The following is a 15,869-nucleotide window of genomic DNA, read 5'->3' as shown; positions in this document are numbered from 1 at the left end:
TTCACAATATGCCACATGGCAGTGGGTAAAAAGGAGAAGTACGGGGAGATGGGGATGAGTTATTAGGCGACGGGTATGAGGCAGAGGGTGATGGAGAGTTGGTGAAAGGGAGAATCAATGGGTCACAGGAAAAAGGTGATGGGGAGAGGTTGAGAAGGAGAAGCAATGGGTGACGGAGAGGTATTGGGGGACAGAGAGGGTGACAGGGAGAGGGTGATAGAGAGAGGGTGACTGGGAGAAGCTAAAAGAGAGAGGCAGAGGGTGTGTGAGGTCTCTGTAGGAAGGAGTAAATTGTGTTGAAAGGGTTTACTGGGGCATGAAGGGAAAGAATCAGTCAGGTAGACCAGGGCCATCTAAACAGCAGTGTAGGCCCCTGGGTACAGCAATGCACTGGGCCCCCTACCCATCCTCCAGTGGTAGGGGTGGGTGGTGCTATCAGCGGCAGCTTTGATGTCCCACGGACGGTAGGGGGTGTTCTCTCTTCCGCTCAGCATGTAGGACCTGGAGCAGTAATTTCTGCTAATTACTCCTTTACTGCACAGATGAAGCAGGAGGGAGAACACTTAACTGTAGAAGGGGGCAGGGGGTGTTTAATACGTAGGGGTGGGGTGGATACTGCAGTAGGCTTAATATTTATAATTTTCCGGTGGGAGGGAAGCTTGCTTGACTGCAGATATCTCAAATTCCTGAAAATATATTTCTTAGCATTCAAAGGGATTAAATCTAGAGAGTGCCACCTTTCAGGAGGTGCTGGGGACTTGGGGATCAGAGTTCAGGAGCCAGAACAATCCACCAATGAAAATATAAAACTGCATACCAGGTGTGTTGGAGCAAGGACCAGGTGCTTGAAGGCTGATATCTCTGGTTCTGGGCATAGTAGAGACAAGCGCCAGTGTCTACCAAAAGGGGAGAGTCACAGCTTTTGGATTATACTCTCAGAAAAACTCTAAATCAGACATAACCCAAGATATCTGGCTGGGAAGAGCAAATAACAGGCTTGGATGGGGACCACTGCTTTCAAGTAAGATATCTCCTGTTCCCCAGGGCCGATTTTCACAAATCTGGTACCACTGGAAAGAGGGGACCCTCAGCTATCAGCCTATACTCATGGGGCCCTTGGGCAAGAGCCCATTGAGCCCATACAAAAAGACGGCCCTGGGGTAGACAGTCATAAAACAACAAGCAGCTTTAACACTATAGCTGAGCAAACACAGTGCTAGTAAAAGAATTTCGTAAAGGGATAGAAGAGGAATTATGTCAAGGAAGGGGGGAGAGAGATGGAGGAAGAGAGTGAGAGATATGGAGAGGAATTTAGAGAGAAGAGGGGAACAGAGTCAAAGGGAAATAAGAAGAGAGGGAGGGAGAGAGCCAAAAGGAGCTAGAGAGAGAAAAGAAGGGAGAGAGGGAGAAAATGAGAGAGGGAGGGAAAGAGGTAGGGAGAGAGCGACAGAGGGGAACAGAGGAAAGGATAGAGAGGTGGGAGACGGAAGAAGAGAGGAGGAGGGGGGAAAGGGGTAGGGAGAGAAATAAAGAGAGTGTTATTAAACACCTTAACAATTATATAAGACCCTTAGTGTTACACCAATAAGGTCTGCTGCCAATAACAGCTACCCATTGTTCCCTTAGAGTACGATACACTCACCGGTATCTATGATGATGCCTGATCTTGCATTTGGAACAGTTGGGGCTTATACAGTCATTGCGCGATCACTAGGTAATAGGAATGTATGAAGATGGGACTAAGGTGCCTGGATGAGAAAGGGGTCACCCTGTTGGATAAGATACAACAGCCACTGGAGAGAACAAAGTTTGAAATGGACAATGTGGTTACTATGTTCAGGTAATGGGGACTGGAGGTAATACAAGAATAACCAAAGTTCCCAACATGGAGCTGAAGTACGGAGACAAGCACAGGCAGGGCAAACACAAGAAAGTTGTTATGGAGCTTCCACCCAAGCCTCAGACCAGAGCTTAAAGACACAGAGCAGGGCTAGGGAGCGTACATCATAGCAACAGACATATAGCACAAAACTATCACTGACATTGAGGTGCTGGGCTGTCTGACTAATAACAGGAGCAGGGACCCAATCAGCAGCTTCCATCCAGCCCAGCCTCCTCAAAATAATCCAGTACAGCTGTGCAGCTGCACGTATCAGACAGGAAGTGTCCCAGCTGTTTAGGAACAGCTAGGACCATACACTTTGTGGCACCCAGTGCTAGATGACTGCTGGAAGCCCCTATGACTGAAACAACGCAGGGTTCTGGCTGCTGGACAACAGCTGGTAACCACTGCCGAGACGCGCTGCGATGTAACAAAGAGGGGGGGGCGGAGGAAAGAGGGAGGGAGGGGTGGAGGGAGTGAATGAGAGGGGTGTGTGAAGAGAGAGAGGAGAGAGAGTGAGAGAAAGGGCAATGACAGACGGAGAGAGAGTGGGGAGACAGAAGGACCAAAATAGAGGGGAGGGTGGAAAGTGAGGGAAGGGGTGGAGGGAGGGAGAGAGAGGAAAGGAGGAGAGGAAGAAAGAGAGGGAAGAAAAGGAGGGAGATGTAGAAGGAGTAAGGATGGAGATAGAGAGGAGAGGGTAAATGGAGGGAGAGTCTGAGCAGCACTTGTCAAGTGTTTTTTTCCTACTTGGCCTGGTACCAGTTGCATGGACAATCAGGGGCTGCTGCTGCTACACAGGGAAATGGCTGCCAGTAAATCTGCTGCGCCTCCTTCCCTTCCATAGACATTTGGCACCGGGGATGGTCAGAATGGGGAGGAGGAATATAAGCAGGAAAGTCAAGGTGCTGAGACAGCGGCCCCTCCTTCATCTTGGTGCCCGTGTTAGCAATAGAGGAACATAGAATAAGAGGGTAAGCTAGCCACAGGCATTACTAAGTCTGGGGGGTGATAGCAGACCCTCCTCCCCCTACAGCCGGGACCCGACCATTGACTTGTGTGCGCAATATTTACCTTCTGCCAGTGGCTGCATTATTATACAGACACTAGGGCACTGGTGGTGAGCGGCACAGCTCACCACTGGCGGCAGAATATAATAAGTCAGTGTGAGTCATTGCAATGTCGGCTGCTGTGAGCCCCTTCACTGCGTCTGGTAGCGGTGCAATGGACCAGCTGCATCACATCTAGTTCCGTCTCTGCCGGCCATGCTGAAGGATGTTTTTTTTAATTTGCCATATTCAGGTCTTGTAAAAATATATTTAACTTATATTTTTAAACTTTTACAGATGATGTAATATGAGAATGAAATCACACTAGAAAATATTTAATGCAGATATTAGAAACTGAACAGTGATCATAGGGAAGAGATAAGCAAGCTCCAAAACAACATAACCTATCATGGGTTGGGTATGTGACACCGACTGCCAAAATCCCAACACATACATGCAACTAAACTAACCCTACCCCTAACCCTCCCGTCCTACAGCCTAACCCCAACCCCCCTTCCCCCCCACACACAGTCTAATCCTAACCACCTCCACACCCGCTGCCTCAATCTAATCCTCCCCAGCATACTTACGTTTGGGATTCTGGCTGTCAGTATTCCGGCATTAGCCTTCTGAATTACAGTAGGTCCCTCTATCACAGACTACAGCTGTATGCTATGGAAATATACAAAATCGCATGACATCATGCTTCTCTGCTTCTTCTTTTCCAGGTCCTCCTAGTTTTGCAAAACCTACATACTTGGAACCACTGCATCCTCTTTTCCCAGGTAATCTTTACAATAGACCACTTCCATTTGAACCTTCTCAACCTGATTTACTTCTGATACCCAATGAACCTACACATACTTCCCAACATACTGGTTATGTAACTCGGGACTCCTGTGCGCGGTGAAGCCACATGCCCCGAAAAGGGGCATGGCCTCTGCAAAAGAGGGCATGGCTTCGTGGAACACCACAATCATGAGCCACGCCTCCCATTTTCTGCAATGTGGGGGCATGCCCAGCACTCTGAGAGCTGCTGGCCATGCCCCCTCACCCGTGAATAGACGCGGTCTTCATTAGTACAGCGTCTGCTCACCACTGCTCTGCTAAACAGAGTAGCGAGTGACAGGAGCTTCCCAACTACCCCCTGTCCGGGTGGGACAGCAGGACAGTGGCCCAAAGCGTGAATGTTGAATGCATAACTGTAGCTTCAGGGCCGGTGCAAGGTTTCTTGCCACCCTAGGCAAAATGCCTACTGCAACCCCCCTGAAAAATAAATGTGGGGGGGGGAAGAGGGATCAGAGGCGGAGGATGGATGGGCGGATATACAGATTTATATATGTAGCTGGGGGTGATGTATGTATATATATATATATATATATATATATATATATATATATATATATATATATATATATATATGTGGAAAAAGAGGGGAAATTGGCGCCCAGGGATTAGTGTAACCCGTAGAATGTACAGAACCCTATGGGTTTCACAAATATTACTGATTTTAAAACAAAAGCATGAACTGTTCCTTCATAAAAGTTTATTAAAATTTACAAAAACAAAATTACATGTCCATCATGTTACATAGACATTATGATGTAATTTCTCTTATAATGATCCATCAATGAAGTTGTGGAGGAATGTAGACAGTTTTAAACAATATCTTAAATCCTTCCTCATAGGATATTCAGAGATCACATCAAGTAAAAAACCCAACGCGTTTCGTCTAGTGACTAGACTTCATCAGGGGTATGTCTAAAAATCATAAGACAACTAGTCAATATATTATACAGTATTACATAAAATAGAACAATAAAACAATATAATACATGGAACAGTCCAATAACAAAAATGTGCGAGACATGTTGGAACAGAGCTAGAGATGATCAATAGACCATCAACATGATTGAAAACATTCCAAAAATTATAGAAATAATGAAAGTCCATTTGTATCTTAGATGCTTGACATACCTTTTGATATTAACGTCAGTCTAAAAGTACTCAGTCAAGGTGGTCGATCAGAATTGTTCGAAGGGTGACTTCAAAACATCTCTAATAGGTACTGCTGAGGCTTCAAACCGGCCTAATTTTAGAACGTAATTGGTTCTTAATTGTAATTAATAAGTTACTAACTATTATAAAGTCCATATGTCTAAGGGAACACATACCTCGTGGATTCAGTATTCAGAAGTCATATAATTCCTATATTTAGCCTTCAGAGGAATAGCGGAATCAGCAAATTCATGCCAAAAAGGACCTGGCAAGTTTATCAGTACTAATTAGAATATGCCAGATCTACTTAGGACTAAGAGATAAGAAGAGAGGAGGAGGGAGCTAACCTTAACAGTTTTAACAATTTTCATTAATGTCCCCAATTGGAGGGACGCACATGTATCTAGTACATAAATCACAATGTATCCGCCTAATTGGTTAGTATATACCAGGCCTGGCCAACCTGTGGCTCTCCAGCTGTTGTGAAACTACATATCCCAGCATGCTACGGAACAGTTTTAGCATTTCCTAATAGCAAAAGTGTAGAAGGGCATGCAGGGACTTGTAGTTTCACAACAGCTGGAGAGCCACAGGTTGGCCAGGCCTGGTATATACTGACATATTTTAAGTGAGGCATCATGATGTTAGTTCAAAACGATACTATTGGGCATATCATCAAGGACCCCAATGGTAAAGGGCTACTACATACATCAGATTTCACAATCATATAAATATGAATATACTGGGGTTTTTTCAGAGAAGACTCATCAAGTACCATAACATACCTCATGGATCAACTATGGGCGTGAAAAGTGGATACGGATATGTTGTCCTTACAGTTTCACACAGGTAAAGACCTAAAGGGTCAAGTAAATAATGGTAATAGATGACTATAAGTAATATAATAATGTTATACCAATGTGCAAAAGGACTATTTAGATCCCATACCTATGTGTATATATAATATAATACATCAAAGACCTATGGGATTAGACATTGCTCACAGCATAACAGGTATGTAATGAGACATCCACCTGAATGGTGTTGTTTGTCATCATATAGAGAACACACTACAGTTTGTAGATCATAACAAGATATCAAACTAAAATATCTATCTATATATATATCTATCTATATATATATATATATATATATATATTTATATTTATTTTTAAACATAATGTTTACCAATATATAGGTTAATTCAAAAGTTAAGCATCTTTTGAGCCTATTGGTGAAAGTACACATACAAAATCATAAGTTAAATGGAGCCTTTTTCTAAAACACATGAAAGATCCTTACTTTCCCAAGAACAGCCAGTTGTGATCCACTATCCATGCAATGCAGCATGGGAGCTGGATTTTAACTTATATAGGGGAAGTGTTATGACATCACTTCCCTAATTGGACTAATAGATACTAAATTAACCTGTGCTTATCTAATATAAAGATATACTTTTATTGTTAGTGCAGTTGATTCTGTGTGTAAACATAAAACTTCTGATATGTTTACATCATTTCATATTATGTGAAAAGTGCTATATAAACCTTAATTAGTCCAATTGTCCCTAATATAACAATAAAGATCGTCTAGTATGCACCTGAGCTACACCGAGTGACAGTATACCTAACCAATGGGGATAGTGGGGGGCGGGACATACATCGAGCTGGATGTTAAATAAATGAACAGTGGAGGTGGTGTAGATTAAATAGTCTCACCTTCCACCTATACACGCCATATATGGTGCCCCTCCCAGACATACACTTTCAGCGCCACGATCCGAGCACCGCAAAGCGCTAGGGGAGCCATCTTCGTCAGTCCGTGTCACGTGGGCCAACCACGTGATGCGGAACTAGAGCTGCTTGCGTTCCAGCGCTAAGACGACCAGCGCTACGCAAAGCTGACTGTGTGTTCCCTTATTTGCTCCTGCCGCGAGGTGCTGGTGTCCCGGTGGGGAAGCAAAGATATCAATAGTTAGTGAACAGAAGTGTTAGTTTAACAATATAGGGTGAACAATACCTTATTTAAAGGTTTAACCCTATATATTGGTTTGAATACTACGTGTACTATAACAAGCTATCTTAAAAGTGTATGAAAAATAAAATAATTATAAAGATAAGGCCACGGATTTAGTTTGTGTTTACAGTTCTGTACAAATGGAGCCTTTCTCTTTATAATATGAATTAGATTGAGCCACAAGTTACTGTCAGCACTGATTTAAAATGTGATAGTTATTAGAATATTTGATTAAGGAAGCACTGTATAAAACAACATAACAGCCTGGATCAACACCAGAACTGTAAACACAAACTAAATCCATGGCCTTATCTTTATAATTATTTTATTTTTCATACACTTTTAAGATAGCTTGTTATAGTACACGTAGTATTCAAACCAATATATAGGGTTAAACCTTTAAATAAGGTATTGTTCACCCTATATTGTTAAACTAACACTTCTGTTCACTAACTATTGATATCTTTGCTTCCCCACCGGGACACCAGCACCTCGCGGCAGGAGCAAATAAGGGAACACACAGTCAGCTTTGCGTAGCGCTGGAACGCAAGCAGCTCTAGTTCCGCATCACGTTGTTGGCCCACGTGACACGGACTGACGGGGACGGCTCCCCTAGCGCTTTGCGGTGCTCGGATCGTGGCGCTGAAAGTGTATGTCTGGGAGGGGCGCCATATATGGCGTGTATAGGTGGAAGGTGAGACTATTTAATCTACACCACCTCCACTGTTCATTTATTTAACATCCAGCTCGATGTATGTCCCGCCCCCCACTATCCCCATTGGTTAGGTATACTGTCACTCGGTGTAGCTCAGGTGCACACTAGACGATCTTTATTGTTATATTAGGGACAATTGGACTAATTAAGGTTTATATAGCACTTTTCACATAATATGAAATGATGTAAACATATCAGAAGTTTTATGTTTACACACAGAATCAACTGCACTAACAATAAAAGTATATCTTTATATTAGATAAGCACAGGTTAATTTAGTATCTATTAGTCCAATTAGGGAAGTGATGTCATAACACTTCCCCTATATAAGTTAAAATCCAGCTCCCATGCTGCATTGCATGGATAGTGGATCACAACTGGCTGTTCTTGGGAAAGTAAGGATCTTTCATGTGTTTTAGAAAAAGGCTCCATTTAACTTATGATTTTGTATGTGTACTTTCACCAATAGGCTCAAAAGATGCTTAACTTTTGAATTAACCTATATATTGGTAAACATTATGCTTAAAAATACATATAAATATATATATATATATATATATATATATATAGATATTTTGGTTTGATATCTTGTTATGATCTACAAACTGTAGTGTGTTCTCTATATGATGACAAACAACACCATTCAGGTGGATGTTTCATTACATACCTGTTATGCTGTGAGCAATGTCTAATCCCATAGGTCTTTGATGTATTATATTATATATACACATAGGTATGGGATCTAAATAGTCCTTTTGCACATTGGTATAACATTATTATATTACTTATAGTCATCTATTACCATTATTTACTTGACCCTTTAGGTCTTTACCTGTGTGAAACTGTAAGGACAACATATCCGTATCCACTTTTCACGCCCATAGTTGATCCATGAGGTATGTTATGGTACTTGATGAGTCTTCTCTGAAAAAACCCCAGTATATTCATATTTATATGATTGTGAAATCTGATGTATGTAGTAGCCCTTTACCATTGGGGTCCTTGATGATATGCCCAATAGTATCGTTTTGAACTAACATCATGATGCCTCACTTAAAATATGTCAGTATATACTAACCAATTAGGCGGATACATTGTGATTTATGTACTAGATACATGTGCGTCCCTCCAATTGGGGACATCAATGAAAATTGTTAAAACTGTTAAGGTTAGCTCCCTCCTCCTCTCTTCTTATCTCTTAGTCCTAAGTAGATCTGGCATATTCTAATTAGTACTGATAAACTTGCCAGGTCCTTTTTGGCATGAATTTGCTGATTCCGCTATTCCTCTGAAGGCTAAATATAGGAATTATATGACTTCTGAATACTGAATCCACGAGGTATGTGTTCCTTTAGACATATGGACTTTATAATAATAACTTAATAATAATATTAATAATAGTAACTTATTAATTACAATTAAGAACCAATTACGTTCTAAAATTAGGCCGGTTTGAAGCCTCAGCAGTACCTATTAGAGATGTTTTGAAGTCACCCTTCGAACAATTCTGATCGACCACCTTGACTGAGTACTTTTAGACTGACGTTAATATCAAAAGGTATGTCAAGCATCTAAGATACAAATGGACTTTCATTATTTCTATAATTTTTGGAATGTTTTCAATCATGTTGATGGTCTATTGATCATCTCTAGCTCTGTTCCAACATGTCTCGCACATTTTTGTTATTGGACTGTTCCATGTATTATATTGTTTTATTGTTCTATTTTATGTAATACTGTATAATATATTGACTAGTTGTCTTATGATTTTTAGACATACCCCTGATGAAGTCTAGTCACTAGACGAAACGCGTTGGGTTTTTTTACTTGATGTGATCTCTGAATATCCTATGAGGAAGGATTTAAGATATTGTTTAAAACTGTCTACATTCCTCCACAACTTCATTGATGGATCATTATAAGAGAAATTACATCATAATGTCTATGTAACATGATGGACATGTAATTTTGTTTTTGTAAATTTTAATAAACTTTTATGAAGGAACAGTTCATGCTTTTGTTTTAAAATCAGTAATATTTGTGAAACCCATAGGGTTCTGTACATTCTACGGGTTACACTAATCCCTGGGCGCCAATTTCCCCTCTTTTTCCATATTTCTATATCTAGTTCAGTCTAACAAGGAACTCAGGGAAACAGGCTGCCTTTCTTAAGAAACTTCTTATCTCACTCTATCTAATACCTATAAAATAGCGCAGGAGGAGAGTATTTGTTTGGTATATATATATATATACATACAGTATACAATATATTATATACATACATATGTGTGTGTTTATGTATGTATAGATATATATAGAGAGAGAGAGAGAGAGAGACTCCAGGGTCCGGCACTCCAATGATCCGTAAATAGACTTCAGCCTGTGCCCTCACAGAGATAAAGACATGCTCAGAAAAGGTGCGGCACTTGACTTAAATAAATGGACAACCAAACCACGCTTCAGCAACGTTTCAGTGTAACGAACACTATCATCAGGCTAGCCTGATGATAGTGTTCATTACACTGAAACGTCGCTGAAGCGTGGTTTGGTTGTCCATTTATTTAAGTCGAGTGCCACATCTTTTCTGAGTGTGTGTGTATATATATTCTTGGATTATAAACTCACCTTTATAGCTGCAGAGGATGGAGTCCCAGTGAAGCAGGAGGGCCGCCCGCAGTCTGCACTGTAGCCGCCCGCAGTCCCTTAAACTTAACAGACCAGGATAGGCCAGGAGATCAGCATGATCCCCCCCGCAGTACTCTGATGTCAGCAGCAGGATAAACAGCTGGGAGACAGCAGGCGGGCAGGGACTCCAAGATGGTGTCGGCATCCAGGAAAAAGGTGAGTGGAGCTCCGTTACCGGGGAAGATGTCGCTGACAGGGGCTCAACAGGAGGCTTTACCCCACAGGACAGAAGTGGCGGCGGGCGGGCGGGCAGAGGTGGCGACGGAGGGTGGGCGGGTGGACCGCAGCTGGAGGGACAACCGTTCGGCGCCCCAGATCAGGACAGAAGCCGGCGGAGATGGTGAGACTTGCGTCCGCTATTTTTACAGGCCATTCCCCCATCCTTCATTCCTCACAGGCAGCCACAGCGGGCCGCCGCCCCCCTCAGGTCCTACCACCCACAGGCAGCTGCCTAAAGCTGCCTAGTGGAAGCGCCGGCTCTGTTTAGTTTATCTACCTAATAAAACACTATTTTCTGTCCTCATTGGTAGATAAAATAATCTCCCTTAAATCCACAATATATTCTGGATGCCAAATTAAAGAATTTATGTGATTGTAGAATCAAAAGAACAATATAATATTGTCTGTACAGTACTGTTAAAATGGATTTTCAGAAATTCACAATGTTATGATTACGTTCTTTGCCTTTTACTGTGTGTGCACGTAACCCCTTCGCTGCTGTGTCTTCTCCCCCTGTGCTGAGCACATTTTACAACGTTTACACTTGTCACATTCTAACAATATCACTAATGCTTTTGTGCAGCATCCACAGAAATTATAACTTGTTTTATTCAGAAGGCACAAACAAAATGGAAAACTTGATATTAATGCCATTTTGTGTGCTAATCTTACTGCCTTTATTGAAATACTTACAATGAGTACTAATAATATGGTAGCCAACAAAGCTTAATAGTCAATAAAGTAATATATAAACTGCATTAAGGGACCTCATTTTTTTCCAATTGACACAAAGTGTGGGAGATCTGGGCTTCTCAGTCTTATACAATTTGATTTTGCTTGCCATATAAAAAAAAGATACTATAATAATAATAATAATAATAATAATAATAATAATAAAAAAGCCATTTTGCCCATGGAAACAACTCTACTCCTACTGGGGAAACCTTGCAGTCTCCTGCTAGATTGAAAGAGGGATGTCCTTTTGGCTGGGAAGAGCAAGATCAGAATTGGGAAATTGCAAGTGCAATGCAGTGCCTATGTGGATTATAAACCCCTCCATGGTACCCAAGTAATTAATCGCTACTGTATATTAGGACAACACCTATTGACGGCTATGGGTCGACCTGGACTAGGTCGACAGTCAATAGGTCGAATACCTTTGGTCGACATGAACATGGTCAACATCGGGAAAAGGTTGGCACAGTGAAATAGACGACACATGAAAAGGTCGACATGAGATTTTTAAATGTTTTTGGTGTAGTTTTTTGCATAACACGACCAGGAACCCCAATTAGTGCATGGCTGTGGGCAAGGTGCCTCACTCCGCTACTGCTGCACTCAGCACAGGTTTTTATTCCCAATCGTAGTCCACGTGAACGGTGATGTATGAAAAAGTAAAAAAAAACTTGTCAAAAAGTAATGCCGATCTTTTCATGTGTCACTGCAATATCACAAATTTCAGGGATCCAGAGATGATTTTAGGGGATTGGAAGAAAGCCGGAACGACAGACTGGCTCCCTGCAGCATCCAGTGGCACTGTGGAGCTCTCTGTTCGAGTCCCTGTGCATGACACAGATGCAGGGAGATCTTGACCTGCACTTGGGGTACCTCCTGACCTGCACTTGGATAATGGCGATGGGAGCAGCATGGCTGAAACGGTCCGGACTCCTGAACGCCGGACCAGACCAGGCTCACTGTGCCTGTCCCCGTGTATGTAACAGCTTTCACACAGCAAGCAGTGCAGGGACACGTGCACAGAGAGCTACAAGGCACCGGAGGTCACTGCAGGTCTGTTCCAATCTGGACCACTTTTTCCAGAATCCTGACCATTACGGCTTTCACCTAATCCCTGATTTTAGCAGCAGAAGGCAGCAATACAGGAATGGTTCAAAGGTAATTAGCATGGACAAGAGGGGTCCAGCAGCTTTGAAGGAAGATACAGTCAGAAGTGGCTATGACTGTAACCCCCTTTCAGCCCACACTTCCCCCACCCTCACTCTGATTCCCCTCTCCACTCACACTGGCCTCATAACACTGCCCCCACTCAAAGCCCCTCTTCAGAGCTTACTGCTCTCTTCACACTGCCTGCTCACTATCAGTTTCCCCTCCTCACAGCTACACTGCTCACTCTCACCTGCCCTTCTCCAACTCACACTGCTTAAACTCCTTTCACATCCAGCCCTTGCGCACCTCACAATCTAGCACACTAATGCTGGCCATACATCAGAACACAAGCCACACCTGGATGGGCGGAACACGGTGCCATCTGGGAGCTTAATATCCTGTGGCAGTGTACTTGCTGTTAATGGCCCGTTAACGGGTACTTTCTGGGTGGCTGATAGCCTTGATGCCACTGTTGGTATTCTGACCTCCATCATCGCGTCATTCCGAATATCATACTGAATCCGGCCATTCACATCAGTCCCTGCTCCAGTGGAGCTTACACTCTAATGGGCCCTACACACATGCCGATATTACTGCACGATATGAACGATCTCGTTCATTAATGAATGAGATAACGTTCATATCGTGCAGTGTGGAGTCACCAGCGATGAACGATGCGCGGCCCCGCGCTCGTTCATCGCTGGTGACATGTCGGCTGTGCATGCAGGCCAATATGGATGAGATCGTCCATATTTGCCTGCACGAATATGGAGCCGGGTGACAGGGGGAGTGAAGAAACTTCACTCCCCCCGTCACTGCCCCCCCCCCCCCCCCCCCCCCGCCGCCGGGTCGCCTGTCGGCCGTATTGGTCGCCGGGCACCTCGGCGGCACATCGCCTAATGTGTAGGGCGCATAAGTTCCCTACCACATAAACACATGCACACATGTTGGTAGCCAATTAACCTACCAGTATATTTTTGGATTGTGGGAGGAACCCAGAGTACCCGGAGGAAAGCCACACAAGTACAGGAAGAATATGCAAACTCTACACAGGCAGTGGTGGAAATTGAACTCACAACCTCAGTGCTGTGAAGCAGTAATGCTAACCATTACACCCTCCGTGCTGCCCTTTTATGTTTTTGATTGTGCTTCTATAGGTGCATACAGTCAGGAATCTGCATTTTGCATCACGTCACTTACCAGTGCTCTGATGTACTGGCCTCCTGAGGTCACATCCTCAGCCTGGCAGCATATTCTATGATCCCCTGCAATGCGCAGAGACTCTCTCCAGTGTGTATTCCGCTTGCCATACAGCATGTACCCCGATGTATTCCCACCATCTCCAGAGTATGGGCGCCGCCATGACATCTGCAGTCAGCTGACTTGGTGCTATCCCCTCCTGAGCATTGGGCGCTCACATGACTTGATTCTCCAATCCCTGCTGACCAGGGGGTGTATACTCAGAGTCCCTGCTTAGTATCATTGCCTTGAACAACGCGTCACATTCTGTGAACAAGTGTCTCCTGGCTTCAGTCTTCAGAGATTCCCTTGTGTATCAGTCCTGTGGAACTACAGGTCCCAGCAGTTTCCAATCTCCAGTTCCAATCTCCAGTCTTCATTCTCCTGTTTTCAGCGATCTCCTATTTCTGGCATCACCAAGGGATTTGCTGGTTCCAGTATTCCTGTGGAACTACAGGTCCCAGCAGTTTCCAGTCTTCAGTCTTTCAGCTTGCTACGAACTCCAGCCACAGTCAGCCACTAAACAACTTGCAGTAAGAGACTTTCTCCAGGTGTTTCTGCATTACTCAGCCTGTGCACCTAATTACCAGCAATCAGCAATTTGCATTGCATTTAGCACTTAATATTACAACTTGCTGTGTTAGAGTTGTCTCCTGCTTGGGCCTTGCTTGGCTTTATGAACGTGTGCTTCTACAGAGACTGTGTGCTTTTTATTTGCTCTTCATTATATACCAGACTTTAATTTGCTTCATCTGATTTCAACATTTATTATTACCGTTTATATCAATCCTCAAGTTCATCGTTATTTCTCATTTATTACCAGTGACTTTTGAATATTAATTTAATTGGATTAAGTTATTACTCAATATTCATGTCATCAGTTGTACCAGTTTACTATTCATAGATCATTTCTGTTGTTGCTGACTTCCAAGTCTATCATCATTTGTTTTTCAATCATCAGTTACCAGTTTATTCAGTTGCTGTGTTATCCCTGTATGATAATAAATATCAAGCGCACATGCGCAGGACTTTTCTTCAGTCTCCCCGTTTCCTGTATCACGCCTACACTGACCCACTAGTGCCCCCTCCGGGGACAGACAAAACTACAGACCTGACAGTTTGTTCAAGGCCCATGGACTCGGACGGTGGTCAGAGTGTGGGGTCAGGGGCCCTCCAAGGTTTTGCATCGCGACTCGCTGGTCAAGAGGCTGCGCAACAGCAAGTGATCCTGTTTCTACAGGGAATGTCTACCTGCTTGGACATACCTCCCAACATGACCCTCTCCAGGAGGGACAAAATGCTCTGCTTCTGGACTTTTCTCTTAATTTATGATTGCCATCACATGTGCTGAACAGGTTAATGAATAAGAAAGGTGTTTCACCACAGGTGATGGCAAGCATACATTAAGAGGGAAGTCCAGGAATAGAGCATTCTGTCCCTCCTGGAGAGGGTCATGTTGGGAGGTATAGCTTGGATACTTTGCAGCAATCCCTTCCAAGTTCCATTTCTCCCTTTGTTCCTGTTCTAGTCACTCCTGCTCCAGTTCCAGGAATTCCAGCTTCTCCTGCACAATCAGTTCCTATGGTTGGACATCGTTCAAGTTAACCCTATGGCACTCCCTTTAAAGCTAATTCTTCTGCTGTGAAACTTGAACCAATGAGGACTCTGTCATCTGTTGGAACAACTTAAAAGTCTTCTATCAAGAATTATTCCAATAATACCTGAAATCCTAGGAGGTGCTTTAAACACAGTAAGAAGTCCTGCTCATCCTATTGAGACTAATGCAACCACGGTGTCAGACTTCCTTAAAACTAAAGTGTCTCCTGTGTAAAGAGAGGGAAGATTCCAGAGCCACCCTCGCTCCAAACTCACAGAAGCTGAACGCCGGTATAGCAAGCAGCTTCACCTCTGTTTCTACTGTGGGAGTTCTTGTCACCTCATTAGAGACTGTTCTCTCCACAAGTCAAAAGTTGGTGACAGGTCCCAACATCGCAGAGTTCTCACCTGCAAACCTTCCTGTGTATCGTCTACAGTTCCAGGTTCCTCTATTCCGGACAGGAGTGTCCAAAAAGTCTACGATTGGGGTCCTGTGACAAAAAGGCCCAATTACAAGTTCAGAAATCAAAAGAGACTGGTTATATTACTCATAACTAAAGAAGTTTCTGTTTCTACAGCCCCAGGT

The 15,869-nt window shown here is 43.3% G+C and overlaps 1 protein-coding gene across 1 annotated transcript in view; it reads left to right on the top strand.

The window, feature by feature from the left end:
* The window catches only part of LOC134980363 (uncharacterized), a 45,464-nt gene that overhangs the window by 19,582 nt on the left and 10,013 nt on the right, over positions 1-15,869 (top strand). The window contains exon 2 of the mRNA XM_063947160.1: positions 3,660-3,716. Within this exon, the coding sequence (XP_063803230.1) occupies positions 3,660-3,716 (57 nt within the window). The remainder of the gene's footprint in view (positions 1-3,659; positions 3,717-15,869) is intronic.

The sequence above is a fragment of the Pseudophryne corroboree genome, chromosome 12, assembly GCF_028390025.1.
Source record: "Pseudophryne corroboree isolate aPseCor3 chromosome 12, aPseCor3.hap2, whole genome shotgun sequence".
NCBI lineage: Eukaryota > Metazoa > Chordata > Amphibia > Anura > Myobatrachidae > Pseudophryne > Pseudophryne corroboree.
Note: the sequence above shows the minus strand (reverse complement) of the source record. Positions and strands in the feature narration are given on the sequence as shown.